The sequence below is a fragment of the Rhinoraja longicauda genome, chromosome 9 (assembly GCF_053455715.1).
Source record: "Rhinoraja longicauda isolate Sanriku21f chromosome 9, sRhiLon1.1, whole genome shotgun sequence".
NCBI lineage: Eukaryota > Metazoa > Chordata > Chondrichthyes > Rajiformes > Arhynchobatidae > Rhinoraja > Rhinoraja longicauda.
In genome coordinates this window covers 59190703-59209214 of record NC_135961.1, presented here as the reverse complement: position 1 = coordinate 59209214, position 18512 = coordinate 59190703, and the positions used below count along the sequence as shown (strand labels likewise).

The 18512-nt window shown below is 40.7% G+C and overlaps 1 protein-coding gene across 2 annotated transcripts in view; it reads right to left on the bottom strand.

The window, feature by feature from the left end:
• The window catches only part of xrn2 (5'-3' exoribonuclease 2), a 78025-nt gene extending 60163 nt beyond the window's left edge, over positions 1-17862 (bottom strand). For both annotated transcript variants that reach the window (XM_078405600.1, XM_078405601.1), the window contains exons 1-3: positions 17645-17862; positions 2148-2275; positions 1950-2061 (exon numbers count right to left, since the gene is read on the bottom strand). In XM_078405600.1, the coding sequence (XP_078261726.1) occupies positions 1950-2061; positions 2148-2275; positions 17645-17719 (315 nt within the window). In that variant the 5' untranslated portion in view covers positions 17720-17862. The remainder of the gene's footprint in view (positions 1-1949; positions 2062-2147; positions 2276-17644) is intronic.
• Between the last annotated feature and the right edge of the window lie 650 nt (positions 17863-18512).

The following is an 18512-nucleotide window of genomic DNA, read 5'->3' as shown; positions in this document are numbered from 1 at the left end:
AGTTGATTATATATACACACAAGATAAGAATATTACAAATATCGAAATTGAGTCAAAATAAAAGATAAATCTGGTGATATTTTTTCTCTGGGAACAATTAATCCCAAACTATGCAGAGGTAATTGATGACAGAAATAATTAAAAAATATACACTCAAGAGGACAATCAATTACCTAATTGCAACGGTGTTCAGCAATTGTTAACATGAATATCTCTTGTACTCGTGTCCACTCAAAAACAGACAACTAAACAATCTGTGCGAGACTACTTTATCACAATTAGATCAAATTAATTAACTTCAGTCATTGTAATCTCAGAATTAAACTATTGTTTCACATAAGAATAAGGTTTAGTGCAAGTCATTAAACTCAATTTATTTAGAATTAACTACACAAGTGATGGGTGCTCAAAACCAAAGAAATCTAAACCAAAGTAAATTGCAGAAAATGTTGTAGACCTCCAGGTTCACCAACATAGATTGAGGTCAAATATGAAGACAATTTCCTTTACTAATTAAAAATTCAGATTTAACAGCAGTTTGAAAAATAAAAGTTTCTCAAAGAAGAATAAAAAAATCTTTGTGATTCGACTTTTCAATTTTGCACTAAATTTATATAACAGGACAGAATATTGTCTCGATTCACAGATACACAGTGGTATTGCAAATATAACTACCACCCTTATTATACGTAACTGCCTGTGTAAAGGCCTAAGTAATTAACAAATAAAAATGCAATTCCAACTATAAAACAATTCAGTATAACAATACAGCTTTTAGCGGTTAATTTTCTTGAATGTTCACCATTGCCTCTGTGCCAGAACATTGTTATTTAGAAGCACTTGAATTGGGCATGTGAAATATTCCTTTTAAAATCAAATTAACTGATCAGTCCAATCACATCCAATAAGCCTACAATACAGCTTATTAGCCTAGAATATTAGCTTAGAATAAGCTTAATGCAAAAAAGCAGTCCCATAGAAATTTGACTCACTAAACGTTCCCTTAGTTGAGAGGCTCTTAATTTGTAAGATAATTCTGAAATTTTCAAATAATAAAATTTCTACTAAAATAAGCCAACTTACAAATAATAGACTGCTACGTTTATTAATTGATACCACTATGCTATTGAATGCATGAAATATTTTTGACTAGAACAAAAAATGCAAGTTTACAAAGTTTGGTTTAGTTTAGTATAGAGATAGTGTGGAAACAGGCCCTTTGGCCGACTAACAATCACCCATACACTAGTTCTATCCTACCCACTAGGGACAATTTTACAGAAGCCAATTAAACTCCAAACTTGCACGTTTTCGTGGTGTGGGAGGAAATCGGAGCACCCGGAGAAAACCCAGTCATAGGAACAACTTACACTATACAGACAGCACCAGTAGTCATGATCAAACCTGGGTCTCAGGCCCTCTGAGGCAGCAAATTAACAACTGCGCTACTGAACCGCCAACATTTATATGTTGAATAGGATTCCCAATTCTTAAAATAATTTAATGACAATTTCACTGTTGTGTATCACTTCCACAGAAATTACTCCAACAATATATCGGTTGGTATGCCAACATTTTCTACAACATGAATAAATCATTTTGATACCATAAATGAAAACGTTTTCTATGCTGAGACTTCAAACTTACTTAAAAAAAAATTACAGTTTAAGACAGAACATATATAATATGTAAAATAACTGTTTCAACAGTCATCCTCCTAACTAAAATTTAACATGATTAAAAATTTATCAAGTGTGTTCCTATATTATTTCTGATGTCACCAGTAACACGTGGAAGAGTCACAGATTGATTATAACACGGAACCATTCGTGTTAAGATTTAATCTTAATATACGGACTATCAAACGAGAGTTAGATCTAGATCAATGGAAATAGATTATAAACCAACTGCATGCAACCAGGCAGTAGAATGTAGAAAGAGATACTTACAACTCCATCTATTGCCATGTAAAGTAGGCGCCTTGGTCTAATAATGTTGAACAATCGATCAATATATTCAAATATGGATACCATCATTTCATCTTCATTCTTGGGAGCTGGCCTGTAAGATGCATTTAAAAATAAAGGTTAGATTTAGTACAAGAGAGAAAAACAGAAAGAGAAATAAAAATTAAAAAGAAATATTACTTGTTTTCAGGATGTGTGCATGGGTGAATAATGCCATTCATGTCCAAATACAGATTATCAAACTCCACATCATTTGGATTAGGTTTACTGCAGTCCACTGGAACTTTGACTCCATTGACTTCCTTAGCCTGCACAAGATTGAAAATAGAAAAGTCATAAATACATAAATGCAAAGTTCTGGAAATAATTTTCTTTCAGTTATCTCTTGAGCATAATAAAGGGAAGAAAATTATTGATGTTAAACTTCCTTTTAATAGCAATTATGTTGCTCCAATGCAAAAGACTAAACAGGTGATTATCCTGAAACCACACAGAGTGTACAGGATGTCTTTCCAGGAATCAGGGTACTAATTTAATCAACTCTAAAAGGAAATATCATATATTCTGCACTCAATGGCCAAGCACCAATGATTTAATATGTTCCAATTGGCCAGGTAAATATGCACAATATGGCCATATTCTGTAATCTATCTGGGTGTACTTAATCAGCTGGGAAGTTGATAGATTAAGGATTTTTTAAAAAAAAATGTAATAGTATTTTTCGTTTAAAAAATTCACTCTATGCCAAAAGTTCTATTATAGATCAGTGCTGAACAGAGTGATGCTAATTGGGGAACCAAATGTGCAAACTACCTTCATCAACATTAGTGCATTATTTGAACATGGTGGAAGCAATTATACAATTACTGTCACGAACAATACACTACAACACAAGGATGAATTTTAACACCATCCAGCTAGCAAGGAAGCATGCTTGGAGTTATTTAAACCCACAGGCCCTTGCAGTTGTACAGGGCCCTAGTGAGACCGCACCTGGAGTACTGTGTGCAGTTTTGGTCTCCAAATTTGAGGAAGGATATTCTTGCTATTGAGGGTGTGCAGCGTATGTTTACTAGGTTAATTCCCGGAATGGCGGGACTATCATATGTTGAAAGACTGGAGCGACTAGGCTTGTTTACACTGGAATTTAGAAGGATGAGAGGAGATCTTATCGAAACGTATAAGATTATTAAGGGGTCTGACACGTTAGAGGCAGGAAACATGTTCCCAATGTTGGGGGAGTCCAGAACAAGGGGCCACAGTTTAAGAATAAGGGGTAGGCCATTTAGAACTGAGATGAGGAAAAACTTTTTTAGTCAGGGAGTTGTGAATCTGTGGAATTCTCTGCCTCAGAAGGCAGTGGAGGCCAATTCTCTGAATGCATTCAAGAGAGAGCTAGATAGAGCTCTTAAGGATAGCGGAGTCAGGGGGTATGGGGAGAAGGCAGGAACGGTGTACTGATTGAGAATGATCAGCCATGCTCACATTGAATGGCGGTGCTGGCTCAAAGGGCCGAATGGCCTCCTCCTGCACCTATTGTTTATTGTCTATTCAGCCCAACTTGCCCATGCCAACCAAGCTGCCCCATTTATGCTAATCCCACCTGTCCACGTTTGGCACATATTCCTCTAAACCTTTCCTGCCTTGCACAATGTATTATAATCTTGAATGTTTAAATATACAGATTGGGCTTGATTACATCGGGTAGCTATTGTGAGACCAAGAGCAGCATAACCATTCCAAGTGGTAAAACTCCATTAAAGGATTTTAGTTTTGTCATTCAATTATTACAAAGAACCTGTGATCTGACCCTGTGCCAGACTTCTTCTTCCTCTCTAAACACATGAATTGTACCAGAGACTGTTCCTTTGGATATTATGAGTGCACCCCACTGCACTCACCTCCCCAACCAACTTCCAAATATTCTCTTCCTTAGCCAGGATGTGCTCTGTGCCAGATTCTACTAAAGCCAATCGTGTGGATCATGCAGTTAAAATCTCAAAATACCTCACTAGAGGGCAGATTTTCCATCCACCTTATCCCTACCACATTTATGCCAGACTTCATCAGAATCATCATGATGTTTTCAAAACATTTAAAAAAAATCTTCTGCACATAAAGTTAAAAGGTTTTCCATCATGACAGCAAGATCATACTACATAATGGTGCTCAGGTGAATGCCATGGCTGTGCTGTGCCACAACATAGTATTTAATTGCTCTTCAAGCTGAACAAGCTAATCAGATGCTGAATAAATGTTTGATTTTTTTTGTCTGAATTATGACCATATTCCCTTTAACTGAAAGAGAGGATAAATTTTCCCTCTGAATATTCTATGCGATAGACTTTTTTCAAGAAGATTATAGCAAACCTCTCCAGGCCCATCATCAGCAAGACAGAATTTTTAAAAATGTGCCGTTAGCCATTCATCAACAGCCAGTAATCATTTGGATGGGGAAGGAGCTGCAATAGATCTTTGTTTGATTAGACAAGTGGGTAAAACAGTGGTGGATGTGACTCCACCATAGGAAGGTGCACGGTCATCAACTGAAACCACACGGGACAGTGCATTCTCTAAATGTGATAAGCAGATGAAAGAATCAGAGGTTAAGGGAGTTATATAAATAATAGTTACTGCGCAGCTACAAAATGTAATCGGAAAAAACCCCAACATCTATTATTTTAAAAGATCTGAAATGCTACGATGTGGAAGTTAGATGACATTTAAAGTTTGAAATAACGTGATGGACAATATGCCTCAAAAGATATTGCCTTTTATGAGCAGCACACAAATTAATAGTGTCTGAAATGTCTGAAGAAGTGTCTCGACCCGAAACGCCACCCATTCCTTCTCTCCCGAGATGCTGCCTGGCCCGATGAGTTACTCCAGCATTTTGTGTCTACAGAAATTAATAGAATGATTCTAGGGTTAAACTATGAGAAAAGATTCATACACTAGACTTGCTTTACTTTCAGCATGATAGCTAAAAGGTTGACCTCATGAGTGCATTTTTAAAAGGAATTGAAGAGGTCATAAGAAATAACTTCCTAGGTTGGGGATATTACCAACAGATTAGGGTTGAAATGTTCAGGGGTCAGGTTGCCAAGCATCTCTTCACACAAAGAATACAGAAACTTGAAACACAGCTCCATTAAAAAAAAAATCTTTTGCCAAAATCGTCCAGCATTTTAGTTAGCCATGGCTAGAAAAAAAGTGAACTAAAATACAGATACTTCATAATTTAATTAAATGTATTCACTGCCAATTCTTGGTATTGATAGTGGTTCATTATAGTCACGTAACAAGACTCAGTGAAAAGCTTGTTTGTGTGATATCCAGTGAAATTAGATCATACTATAAAATTAAGCCATATATTGTACATACTGGCCAATCAAGCCATACGCACGATTCTTACCTAACCTTGAATAATTTGGGAGCTCCTTATCCATAGTATTGGCATCACATCAGGAAAGTCACTCTCACAACATTGCTTGGGCAGTAAGTCAAAAGATTTTGAAAGATTTAAATCAGCTCAAGGATCTGAATGCACCTATTCTGCATTTGAAATGGTGTCTAACACTGCCAGTAATTTTGCCATTCACAAGTCTGAAGGCTAATGATTTTATAACAGATCAGTAACAGATAAAACATGAAGATGAGCACCTTTTGAAGCTCAAATCGAGTGGCATAAAAGCATTCGTAAAATTAAATGGCGCTGACCATGACATCCAGAGGTCACTAAAACTATTGCAGGGATGTAGGAAACACACCACACAATTAATGCATGTAATGGCAACTTCAGTCTTTTCTGGTACTCTTTTCAAATAGCCATTACTCTACGGAGTGATCTTAACGCAAGCCCCAACAGGGAGATCTTCGAGTCGTATTTCCAGTTTAATTAGTTGTTTATTGAAGTAGCTATACAAACAAAGAGATGAACATACCAGGCTGTACTTATTTATCATACAAGTCGTAGCTGGCTGCTCTGTTCCCCCCGTCTGCTCACAGCTCTCATTGCAGGCCAGGTAAAAACTATATACTCCTCTCCCTCCCTGCATCTAACCCCTCCAAGTCCCTTATATTCATCTAACGACAGCCCCAAGTGTCCAAAATAATACTGCAAGATATATCTAGACAAAATAATATACTATGCTAACAGCAGCCATTACAAACACAAATGACTCCTATACACCGGCCCCTAATTGTTCTACGTATATAACGAAACAATTACCAATAAACATTAAAAGGAGCTATAAAAACTTTACACATCATCAAAAAAAAAAGTACTGTGTTGGCATCTAATTTACTTTAGTGATTCTTCAATATTTAAGGCTACCAGTCTTTACTGTACTTGGGTATCAGCTTCAAGGAGTAGACATATCTTTGTTATCAGTCTTTCCAAGATGCTGCTCTTAGTCGGAAGTTGAACCGAGCGCACAAGACCTTGTGCATCTGGTATGGTCTCCAATATTCTGCCCATTAGCCAGGCGCCTCATGGTGCAATGGAATCAGCCACCACGCCAATGGCACCTGGAGCAAAGCTTCTTTTTACCCATGGCCACCGTTGTCGTTCTTGGATTAGAGGCAAGTATTCTTATATCCACCGTTTGTCCTGACGAGTAGGTCAATGCCAGAGTCTATTTCAGGGATCTTGATATCCTTCAAGTAAGGCCATTGTTTCAGATCTTCTTGCCTAGGAATGTTTAGCTGAGAAACAGGCATGGTCTTATGTGTGAACACATCAGATAGTTGAATAGAATCGTCTTTGTCCAGACTAGACATTTCCTAACATGAGATATGACGACTGATCACAGTCTTCACTTGGTTCCAGGTACGCAAGAGAAGTTTGGTCTTTGGTCCTGCAATGTTCAGCCTTCTCAACAAGCTTTCTGTGCAAAAGGTAGATTAACTTCCGTGATCCAAAAATGCATATGTTTGCAACACTGTGCTCCCCTTGTGGCTCTTTACTTGTACTGGTACAATGGAGAAGATGCAGGTTTCATCACCGACCCCAATATGCCCACACATTTGAGATGAGAGAACAGCATCACTCGCAATTGACTTTTCATTCTGTTCTATATGTTCTGGTTGTTCAATGTGAAGTATTTCAGGATGATTTTAGACAATAGGTGCAGGAGTAGGCCATTCGAGCCGGCACCGCCATTCAATGTGATCATGGCTGATCATTCTCAATCAGTACCCCGTTCCTGCCTTCTCCCCGTACCCCCCGACTCCACTATCCTTCAGAGCTCTATCTAGCTCTCTCTTGAATGGATTCAGAGAATTGGCCTCCATTGCCTTCTGAGGCAGTGAATTCCACAGATTCACAACTCTGACTGAAAAAGTTTTTCCTCATCTCCATTCTAAATGGCCTACCCCTTATAATTAAACTGTGCCCCCTGGTTCTGTACTCCCCCAACATTGGGAACATGTTTCCTGCCTCCAACGTGTCCAACCCCTTAATCTTATGTTTCGATAAGATCCCTTCTCATCCTCCTAAATTCCAGTGTATACAGGCCTAGTCGCTCCAGTCTTTCAATATACGACAGTCCCGCCATTCCGGGAATTAACCTAGTAAATCTACGCTGCACGCCCTCAACAGCAAGAATATCCTTCCTCAAATTTGGAGACCAAAACTGCACTTTTCCCACAGTTGCACACATCACAAGCCAAACGACTCTTGCAGTCTTTGCTCATGTGACCTATTTTCAAACATCAAAATCAGACCCTGCTCCTTTAAGAAGTCTATCTTTTCTTTGTGCTCCTTCTTCTTGATCTGTGGACACCGCCCGAATGTATGACCACTTTTGTTACAGAACAAACAAGAACCTTGTGGCCTGGCGGTAGATAGGTCTCTTTTCATTCCCTTTGTCGTCAGATTTTCTTGCACCTGTACTGCTACAGGTTTTGCAGTTGTTGCAAAACTGCTTCCTCTGAGTTGCTGTCTGTTTTGCCTTAGCAAAAGTAGAGTTTTTGACAGTTGCAACTGGCTTGACTTCCTGGATGTTCCCAAAAAGTGGATCTGATAGTATCTTCACTTGTTTCTCTATGAAGGCTACCAGGTCAGAAAAATTAGCGCGATGTCCAAGCTTTTCCTGTAGCTTACATGCCCTATCCGTCCACTTGTCTCTGAGTTTGTAAGGCAGTTTTAGAAGGGTAGTCTTCATATTGGAAGCAACATTAATTTCCTCCATATAGGTGAGATGTTCCATTGCATTGCAACAACCTCTAAGGAATAGAGAATGCTTGCAATGCTTTCACATCTTCTCATCTGATCAATGACCAGGCCAATGCCTTGACCATATATGCAGTGGCAATGTTCATTACTGAAATGCTCTTAAAGCAGATTTTTTTGACTTTGGATAGCCCAGGGCTGGAGATAAGTGTTGAGTGCTGCGGACTAAGTCTTTTGCTTGAACTCTTGTGCATTGCTCTAAAAAATGTAAGCGGTCACTATTATCATTAGTCTTTCTTTCCACTCCTCTCTCAAATGCCATGATGAAAACCTCATACTGCAAAGGATCACCATCATAAACAGGAATGTCTCTTGGTGGTAGAGTAGAAGAAAGATTTTGTTGAGCCAGAACAGTGATATAATTTTGCTTCTGAATTAGGTTATAGACATCAACTTGGTTTCCATCATACTGTACAGGGGGGGGGGGTTAGTGCGAACATGCCCCTGCACACCCTTTTGCTCATCAGTCTTTAACCTTTGCCTTTGAAGCGAGTGTTGAGTTAGATGGATCCTACCATGAGCTCTAACAGACGGTCCCCGAGTTGTTTGTTTTGGTCTAACAGCATGCTGCACTTGATCAGGCAAGTATTCACCTGCATGTGGCTCTAATTTAGCTGATGTTTCCTTTCGAGCAGTTTCTTTTCTCAAATAAGAGTTTGTCGCATCAGATACTCTCGAGCTGCCTCTTGGTTTCATGGCTTCAAGTACATCGAGTCTTACATTGGTTGCTGCCAGTTCAGCATCTAGTTCCAGTTGTTCTTTCTTTCTTCTTAGCTGTTTCTTCTGTCTCTTCTGTTCTTCCTCCATTTCCAATTGTCTGCTCTTCTGTTCTTCCTCCAATTGCTCTTCTTGTGCTCAATTTCATGCCTGCCTTTCATGGCGGTAAGCCGTTCTACGAGAACAGCCATATCTGCCTGAGCTTTCATGCGAGCAGAGCGTTGAAGATGCACATGATGAAGAATGAGATTTGTGGCTCAATTTAGGGTTTAACACTGTCATCAGGCCCAATGTCATCTGAGTTTACATCACTCTGTTGTGTGGCACTCCCAGCAATGGAGTGTGTAGTTTGCTGACCAACCTTAGATAACCTCACCCTAATATCTTGTGCAAACCTGATAAAAGTTTTCATTGTTTAGTGACTCCACTGATCTTGCTTTTCGAGTTCATCTTCAGGCAGTGGTAACTTCACCAAAGCCTCGTAATTTTCTTTGACTTCATCACAGAGCATGATTAATTGAATCTGGTTAGATTGTACTTCCTTCACATTTTTACCTGATTCCATGAGCTCTTTTATCATTTCCATTAACTTGATAGCTTGTTTATATCTTGAGTTTTTTCTTTTCTGGTGCTTCTCAACGAGCGATTCCAAGCCCTTAGCAGTGGGCTTGATAATCCTCTTTTCCTTTTCAGAATCCTTTCTGATATTGCCATCTTGTGGCTGAACATCAGATCTAACCACAGACATACTTATACACTATCCCTTTAAGACGTGGCGACGTAAAACCATATCAGCACAAGTTTTTAAAATAACTGATATTGTGCGATTTTCAAGGTCACCTCTATGTTCTCAATTCTCCATTACAGAAACCGTTTTCCAATACAGCTTCTAGCATATAGCTTCTCCAATAAAGCTTAATAGCAGCCATACTTACTTTCTCTGCGCGTTGGCTTTCGAAGTTTCCAATCTCCGTTAGTTGGATTAGCACATGTGGCGACCTTGTCCAATCTGTGGGATTCCGCGTCAGGCTTGTGAAATAAAACAATCTTTGTTCCGTCCAGTTGATTCATAAGCTCCAGTCTCACTCAGTCAGTTTTTACCTAAAGTGCAACTTCAGTCTTTCCCAGTAAACTCTTTTCAAATTGCCATTACTCTACAGGGAGTCGGCGTGATCTTAACGCAAGCCCCAACAGAGAGATCTTTGGGTCGTTTTTCCAGTTTAATTAGTTGTTTATTGAAGTAGTTATACAAACAAAGAGATGAACATACCAGGCTGTACTTATTTGAATGGATGAATATGTTTATTGGCCAAGTATGCCTATACAAGGAATGTGCCTTGGTGCTCCGCTCACAAATGACAACACAAACATACAGTTAACAATTAAGAATAAAGCATAACCACATCAAAACAATAAGGATACAACATTACAGTCTAAACATGTGGGTGAAAATAAACCAGAGCAAAAAAGAGACTAGACTTTGGTTATTGAATAGAACGATCACCCGTGGAAAAAAGCTGTTTTTATGTCTGGCTGTGGCTGCTTTGACAGTCCGGAGTCGTCTTCCAGAGGGAAGTGCTTTGAAGAGTTTGTGGCCAGGGTGAGAGGGGTCCGAGATGATCTTGCACGCTCGCATCCTGGCCCTTGCAGTGTACAGTTCGTCAATGGGGGGGAAGGTTGCAGCCAACAACCTTCTCAGCTGTGCGAACGATCCACAGCAGCCTCCAGATGTCATGCTGGTGGCTGAGCCAAACCAGACCATGATGGAGAAAGTGAGGAGGGACTCAATGATAGCAGTATAGAATTGGACCACCATTGCCTGTGGCAGATTGTTTCTTCAGTTGCCACAGGAAGTACATCCTCTGTTGGGCCTTTTTGATTGTGGAGTCGATGGTGGCCCCCCATTTAAGGTCCCTGGAGATGATGATTCCAAGGAAATTAAATGACTTCATAGATGTGACTATGGTGTTGTTGATGGTGAGTGGGGGGAGGGGGATCTCTGCATCAAAGTCTACATCTATTTCACATCAAAGTTGTTGCTGGCTGCTCTGTTCCCAGCTCTCGTCGCAAGTCTGGTAAAAACTGTATACTCCTCCCCCTCTCTGCATCTAACCCCTCCCAGTCCCTTTTGCCTATATATATATATTCATATTCATCTAACCACAGCCCCCAGGTGTCCAAAATAATATAGCAAGATATATCTAGACAAAATAATATAATATGCTAACAGCAGTCAGTACAAACATAAATGGCTCCTACAATGCACATGATCCCAAAAACACAACCAGGTAAGCTAATTTACTTGTATTAATTCAAAGGAGGTGGTGTCAAAGGCAAAGCCGTCATTTATTGCCGATTCTCTGTATTGTTCGCAGTTTATTATTGTCACGTAACAAGATCCAGTGAAGAGCTTTTGTTTGTGTGCTATCCAGTAAAATTAAATCACACTGTACAATTAAGCCATATATTGTACATACTGTACAATCATGCTATACGCAAGATTCTTACCCAACCTTGAGAAAAGTGTGAGCTCCTTATCTGCAGTATTGGCACGAGATCAGCAAAGGCATTCTCACATCATTGCTTGGGCATTAAATCAAAAGATTTTGACACCCACTCCTAACTCATTATATTTCTACACCAGGGAGTCAGATGGTGGAAAGTTACTAGAGCTGTACTCAACTGGACAAGTATAGGGCATCTCATTGCACTCCTGCCTTTATCCCCTGTAAATCAAGTAATATTTGCCTGAGGAACTCCTGCAGATCTGTCCGAGGACTGAAATTATTGATTTCCAATACTTACTCCAAACATCTTACTTTGTGCTCAACACTACAATGTTACAACACTACAATGCTAATATCATATTCCCAAACACCCATTACCTCCTATGCTTGCTGACTTACAGTACCTTCAAACAATTACCTTCTTATTTTTTAACCCTCTGAACTCACTGTTCTCTCTGATTACAACAGCCCAACTAAAGTGCAAGCTCTTTGCCTCCCTCCAATCTGGTTTCAAGATTGCCACAAAGTTTAATTCATTCCAAACTGGACAAGGCCTTCAGCACTCCAAGACGTCCCCGAACCTCTCCACTTCTGGGTCAGTAATCCAATTTTAGGCAACGTCGCATATTCATGTTCTGCCATGGTACTGCCTGACCCACTAAGCTACTCCGTCACTTTGTGTCTTCGCTCCACTTATTCCCTCCATTACAACACTTAAAACCTATCTTGTCAGCCAAGCTGTTCACCATCTGCTCTCACATACCTAATATAGCTCAGGGGCATCTTTTGTTTGGAAGTCTTCCAATGAGGTACCTGTGTATGTTTTGTTGTACTGAATTATTTAACTTGATTTTGTCCATCCAGAGGTATCCTCAATTCCTCTGGATTTCCAATTTTTAATCACAGTTTAAAATATACCCATTGTGTATTAATCAGATCTGCCTGGATATTACACAATATTTTCCACTGTAACTCCATACATGTGACAACAATAAACAAATAAAGGATAGTTGACAATCCCTTCCCTAACTCTGCTAAATGAAGTGACTATAGTTGGCAGAATGGGTGTATCCTGCTTCTTTAGGCACACCATCCCTGGCCAATCTTCCATTGTATCATCAATTGCAGCTACACTGAAGTAACATGGCTCGAGGCAGTCAGATCTGCAGCCCAGTTATTCAGTACTTCAGTCAAATTGTTATAGGCCCACACCTTGTCACATCCAAATCACTCAGCCACTTCTTGCTATCATACGGAATTAATCAAATTGGTTGAAAATAGGCTTCTTTGGAGGCAAGGACCTCGAGGATCAACACACACACATCATTACACACCCATCGTATTACGAGGATGTGCATTTTATAGGGGACCGGGCACATTAAGTCTTTTTGGGACAAGAGATTATGCAGCAATAACTATGCCCCAACACATCAATAAAAGATTAAGTCACATCTCAAAATACAAGAATTAATTTTCCCAAGGCAATGTAGTAGTATTTTTTTAACATGAAACTACTGGAAGATTTATTACTCGAGTCTCTACAGTGGGACTACAAAACCAAAATCCTTTGACTCTGAGGTAAGCATGCCTCCAGAGTTCAAGCTAACATTTCTGTTCAAGCTTCAAGTTTAAGTGGGAACTCTGATTATTATGCTACTGGAGCATTTGTAAAATGATTATTTATTTTGTTACAAAATAATTTTTAAATATGCCATTTAAGTTACTTTACAAGTAACAAAAAGTTATCCTATAAAATACTAATATAATTATTGAATAAAAAATTAGCCTCCTAGGCGTTCATTATTTTGCAGCTCATCTTCACCCCTCCACGTTTACCAGACTTGCTTTGGTATTGTTCATCATGAGGACATTTTTGGTTTAAAGTTAGGATGATCCCAAGATATCATGATGAGGAAAGATTTATAGCATCTTATGGGGACTATCTAATTCGCTTGTCTGTAGCTTGAGAAAACTAAAAGGAACAGATCTAGAAATAAAATCACAGGAGCATTTCAATAAATCTGACTAATAATCAGAGATGGATCAGGTGCAACAAAGTGTTCTGTTTAGTGATACAGCCTAGAAACAGGCCCTTCTGACCAACGAGTCCAGGCCAACTATCAATCACCCGCTCATGCTAGTTCTATATAATCCCATTTTCCAATCCACCATGTTGGGGCAATTTTAAAGAGGCCAATTAACCAACAAACGCACATCCTTGGGATGTGGGAGGAAACCCAGTCACAAGGGAAACGTGAAAACTCCACACAGACAGCATCCGATCAGGATAAAACCCAGGTCTCTAGCACGGAGGCAGCAGCTCTACCAGCAGCTACATTGTCCTAATAAAAATACTGTGTGTAATGGGCGAGAACTTTTTCAACGTGACTAATTGGCTGCATCATTCCTGAAGCCCAGCAAGTCTAATCGTCCTCAACCTATTGCTATCCCACAAGATTGCAAGTGACTTGGCTTCAACCACTGGCATCCAAACCACAGCTCATTTCTGACTGCTGCACTGTAACGCATAAACAGAGGTGCCAGGTGCAAATTGACCCACCGGGCACAATTAGCTCATTGTCTGACTCAATATTTTCCATAGCTTAAGATGTTTTGATAGATTTGTTTTCTCTGTGCAATGTCTGTTGAAATAAATATTCTCAATTACATGAGGATTCTGATTATGTTCCAAGTGAGACACAAAATGATAGGAGTAAACAGGCAGCATCTCTGGAGAGAAGGAATGGGTGACGTTTCGGGTCGAGACCCTTCTTCAGACCATGTTCCTAGTGAATTGTTTTTAATTTAAACCCGTCGCCATGTTTTACTGCAGTATTAGTGATAACATCACTTCTCCAATTATGAGATGCGAGTCCATGCCTTGCCTAAGAACCAAATATTTTAAAAAGAGAAGGAAAAGATATGTCTCATGTTAGCAACAAACTAGAAGTTCCAGACCGTCCTTACTCCTGCAGCTTGTGTCATATTTGAATGGAAATAGATGGGGTAGAAGTCAAAGGCAAGTGAAACCTATTTGTTTCTCAGGAAGTGAAAGAGATTGGAGGAACTAGAGCAGATACTGTAAAATCCCATAAACCTCATTGGAATACCAAAATGAGGAAAGGAATACTTCAGAAGCACTGGCCTGGGGGGTGGTAGTCAGAGCAAGATGTGACAAAACCAGAGATAATGAATGGATTAGTCTTCAGAAAATTGAGTGGAAGGAAGTCAGACAAGAAAACTGTGGTGTGTAGGAAGGAACTGCAGATGCTGCTTTAAACCAAAGATATACAAAAAACTGGGGTAACTTAGCGAGTCAGGCAGCATCCCTGGAGAAAAGGAATAGGTGACATTTTGGGTCGAGAACCTTCTTCAGACTGTGTAGTCAGTGGACTTTAATAGCTATTGGCTGATAGCACAAAAGTTGTGTGCTCTGCGTTTCAGGTGCCAATTTTTCTTTTAGATCACTCATTTTTCCCTAGTTCTCTAATGGTACCCTTCTATGTTACAAGTCTTTAACTAGTCAGCTACAGGTCCATGTAAAACAGAGTTTGGTCTTCAACATCTGTTCAGGCATTGATTTACAAGTCCTCAATGAGCAAAAACCTGTTCTCCCAAAAAACCTCCTAACTCTTCTCTCCACTAACTTGCATTTTACATGTTCTAATTTTTGTCCCTTTTGCCAAAATAAATCCCTCCAGTTTATTCATAGTAGACTTCCCTACAATCCTTTTAAAAGCTCCAATATTTCTATTCCAAATAAACCAATACCAACCTTCTTAATTTCTCCTCAGAACAGTAATTCTTCAACCCCAAATCACTGCACTCTTTCCAGTGCCATTATATTTTTGTTTCACTAAAGTAATGAGAAATGGAACCGGTATTGCATTTGTGGTTGAATCAGTGTTTCAAACAATTCCACCAGCACTTCCTTGTGCTTTCAAGGCATCCCTCAATGGAGCGATTGGGCTTGTATACACTGGAATTTAGAAGGATGGGGGGGGATCTTATTGAAACATATAAGATAATTAGGGGATTGGACACATTAGAGGCAGATAACATGTTCCCAATGTTGGGGGAGTCCAGAACAAGGGGCCACAGTTTAAGAATAAGGGGTAGGACATTTAGAACGGAGATGAGGAAGAACTTTTTCAGTCAGAGGGTGGTGAAGGTGTGGAATTCTCTGCCTCAGAAGGCAGTGGAGGCCAGTTCGTTGGATGCTTTCAAGAGAGAGCTGGATAGAGCTCTTAAGGATAGTGGAGTGAGGGGGTATGGGGAAAAGGCAGGAACGGGGTACTGATTGAGAGTGATCAGCCATGATCGCATTGAATGGCGGTGCTGGCTCGAAGGGCTGAATGGCCTACTCCTGCACCTATTGTCTATTGTCTATTGTCTATAACGATAAGTATCGCACTTGCGTTATTAAACACCTTCACTATCAGGCCTATTCCTTTCACTTTTTCGTGATATCCGCACCGATCTTTCCAATGCTTAATATCTCATTGCCTCAGCTGAGTTGCACCAACAGATTGGTTTTTGCTCAAGATCAGTTTAGTTTATTGTCACATGTACCGAGGTACAGTGAAAAGCTTTTATGTGCTATCCAGTCAGCAGAAAGACAAAACATGATTGTACTTCAGTCTCTTGCAGTCAACATCTGCAGTTTCTTGTATCATCACTGAAAGGGATTAGTTTAACTAAAAGTGAGCAATGAAGAGAAAAGTTTAGGGAATAAAAGACAAAGTGCTGGAGTAACTCCACGAGTCAGGCAGTATCCCTGGAGAACACGGATAGATGATGTTTTGGGTCAGGGCCCTTTAATCTGCCCTAATTTCTTTTTTCCTTTCTGCCATTTCAACTGTTGAGAACACCTTGCATATTTAAACACCTTAGTTGGGAATCCAGACAGCAAAACAGCCTACTTTTACTTTGATCACTGCATTGAGAGATAGTATTTGTGCAAATACCCTTGTCTTGATTTGAAGACTAGTACTTGTTTGAATTAGTGGAAACAAGGAATTAGATGCTCATTGACAAAAAAAAGATAAAAGTGCTGGATTAACTCAGGTCAGGCAGCATCTGCAGAGATCACAGATAGGTGATGTTTATCATCAGGACCTTTTTTCAGACTGAAGGGTACCAACCTGAAATGCAGTGATGCAGCATGACCCACTGAGTTGTTCTACCACTTTGTGTCTTTTTTTTGTAAACCAACATCTGCAGTTCCTTGTTCCTACAGAAACATTTGAGACTCCAGGCAGTAAAACAAGGGAGTGGCCCTCATTTGAAGTCTGAAGAAGGGTCCCGACCAAATGTCACTAATCCATGTTCTCCAGGTTAATTGGAGACCCTCAGACCTCACCTTGCACTAAATGTTATATCCCTTTTATCATGTATCTGTGCATTATGGGTGGCTTGATTACAATTATGTATTGTCTTTCCGCTGACTGATTAGCACACAACAAAAACTTTTCACTGTATACCCCGGTACGTGAGATAAATAAAACTAAACAGAGATGTTGTGTGGGAAGGAACTGCAGATGCTGGTTTAAACCAAAGATAGACACAAAAAGCTGGAGTAACTCAGCTGGCCAGTCAGCATATCTGGAGAAAAGGAATAGGTGATATTTCAGCTTGAGACCTTTCTTCAGACTGAGAGTCAGGGAAAAGTTTTAAACTCCCGTTGAGTTACTCCAACTCTTGGTGTCTATAAACAGAAATGTTGCCCAATCCGCTGAGTTACTCCAGCACTTTGTGTCTATAGACAGAGATGCTGCCCGACCCGCTGAGTTTCGCCAGCACTATGTGTCTATAGACAGAGATGCTGCCCGACCCGCTGAGTTACTCCAGCACTTTGTGTCTATAGACAGAGATGCTGCCCGACCCGCTGAGTTTCGCCAGCACTATGTGTCTATAGACAGAGATGCTGTGTTACTCCAGCACTTTGTGCGTCCATCTTTGGAGGGAGGAGCCCCATCGATTCCTCATCACGTGATATTTTTTTAAATCATCGACAATAAGACAATCCCAAGCACGAAAAAGAAAACCCTGCGGATTTCATCTCTCTTCCCTCCCCTCCCTTCCTCACACACGCAGTAAGGGAGAGGAGTGAGTGCGGGCCGGGGGGGTGGTGCAGCAGCAGCGGCGGGGAAAGCGAAATAAAGAGCGGGGCTTGCGGCCTAGTGCGGTGAGCGAGGCCTGCAGGATCACATACGCACCTTCTCCTCCACGCAGTGCACCACGATGGACGGGTACTTGCGGCTCAGCCAGCGGAAAAACGCCGGCACTCCCATCGCTTCGAGGGCTGGGGTGGGGACGCGGGTGGATCGGGTAGCAGGGAGGCGGTGGTCGGGGGCTGTGGTCGGGGACGAGTTGGATCCGCAGCTGCCGTCGCTCACTCGCTTCTTCCGTCCGTCCGGCGCGCCAGGAATTGTGGGGCCCCGGACCTCGGCTCCACCAATGGCGAAGAGCGACTTCCCCCAGCGCTGTCCGCATAGAGCCCTTTCCGCATGACGTCACAACCACCTCCGCTCGGCGGCCATTGAAAGGAGAAGTGACCAAACTGCCTGAAGAAGGGTCTCGACCCCCCAGACGTCACCCATCCCTTCTCTGCATAGATGATGCCTGTCCCGTTGAGTTACTCCAGCATTTCGTGTGATGTATACATGCAACAATATGGTAAAGCTGCTATGTGATGTATACATGCAACAATATGGTAAAGCTGTGCCTGCGCATTTGCTAAAATACACAGGGAGTTTAAAATGTCTATCTTCAGCAAGCAACTGCATTTGCAGGAAGGAACTGCAGACGCGGAATAATGGTCTGAAGAAGGGTCTCGACCCGAAACGCCACCTATTCCTTCTCTCCAGAGATGCTGTCTGACTTGCTGAGTTACTCCAGCATTTTGTGTCTATCTTTGGTGTAAACCAGCATCTGCAGTCCCTTCCTATATATTTTGTCTGAATAATTAGGGCTGGCTATGAAATCGAATGCAAGCCACTGAGGTCAGGAAATGCCAAGGGTTTGCCTGAGTTGTGATCATAAGTTATGTGTAAAAAGGATTTGCAGATGCTGGTTTATACCGAA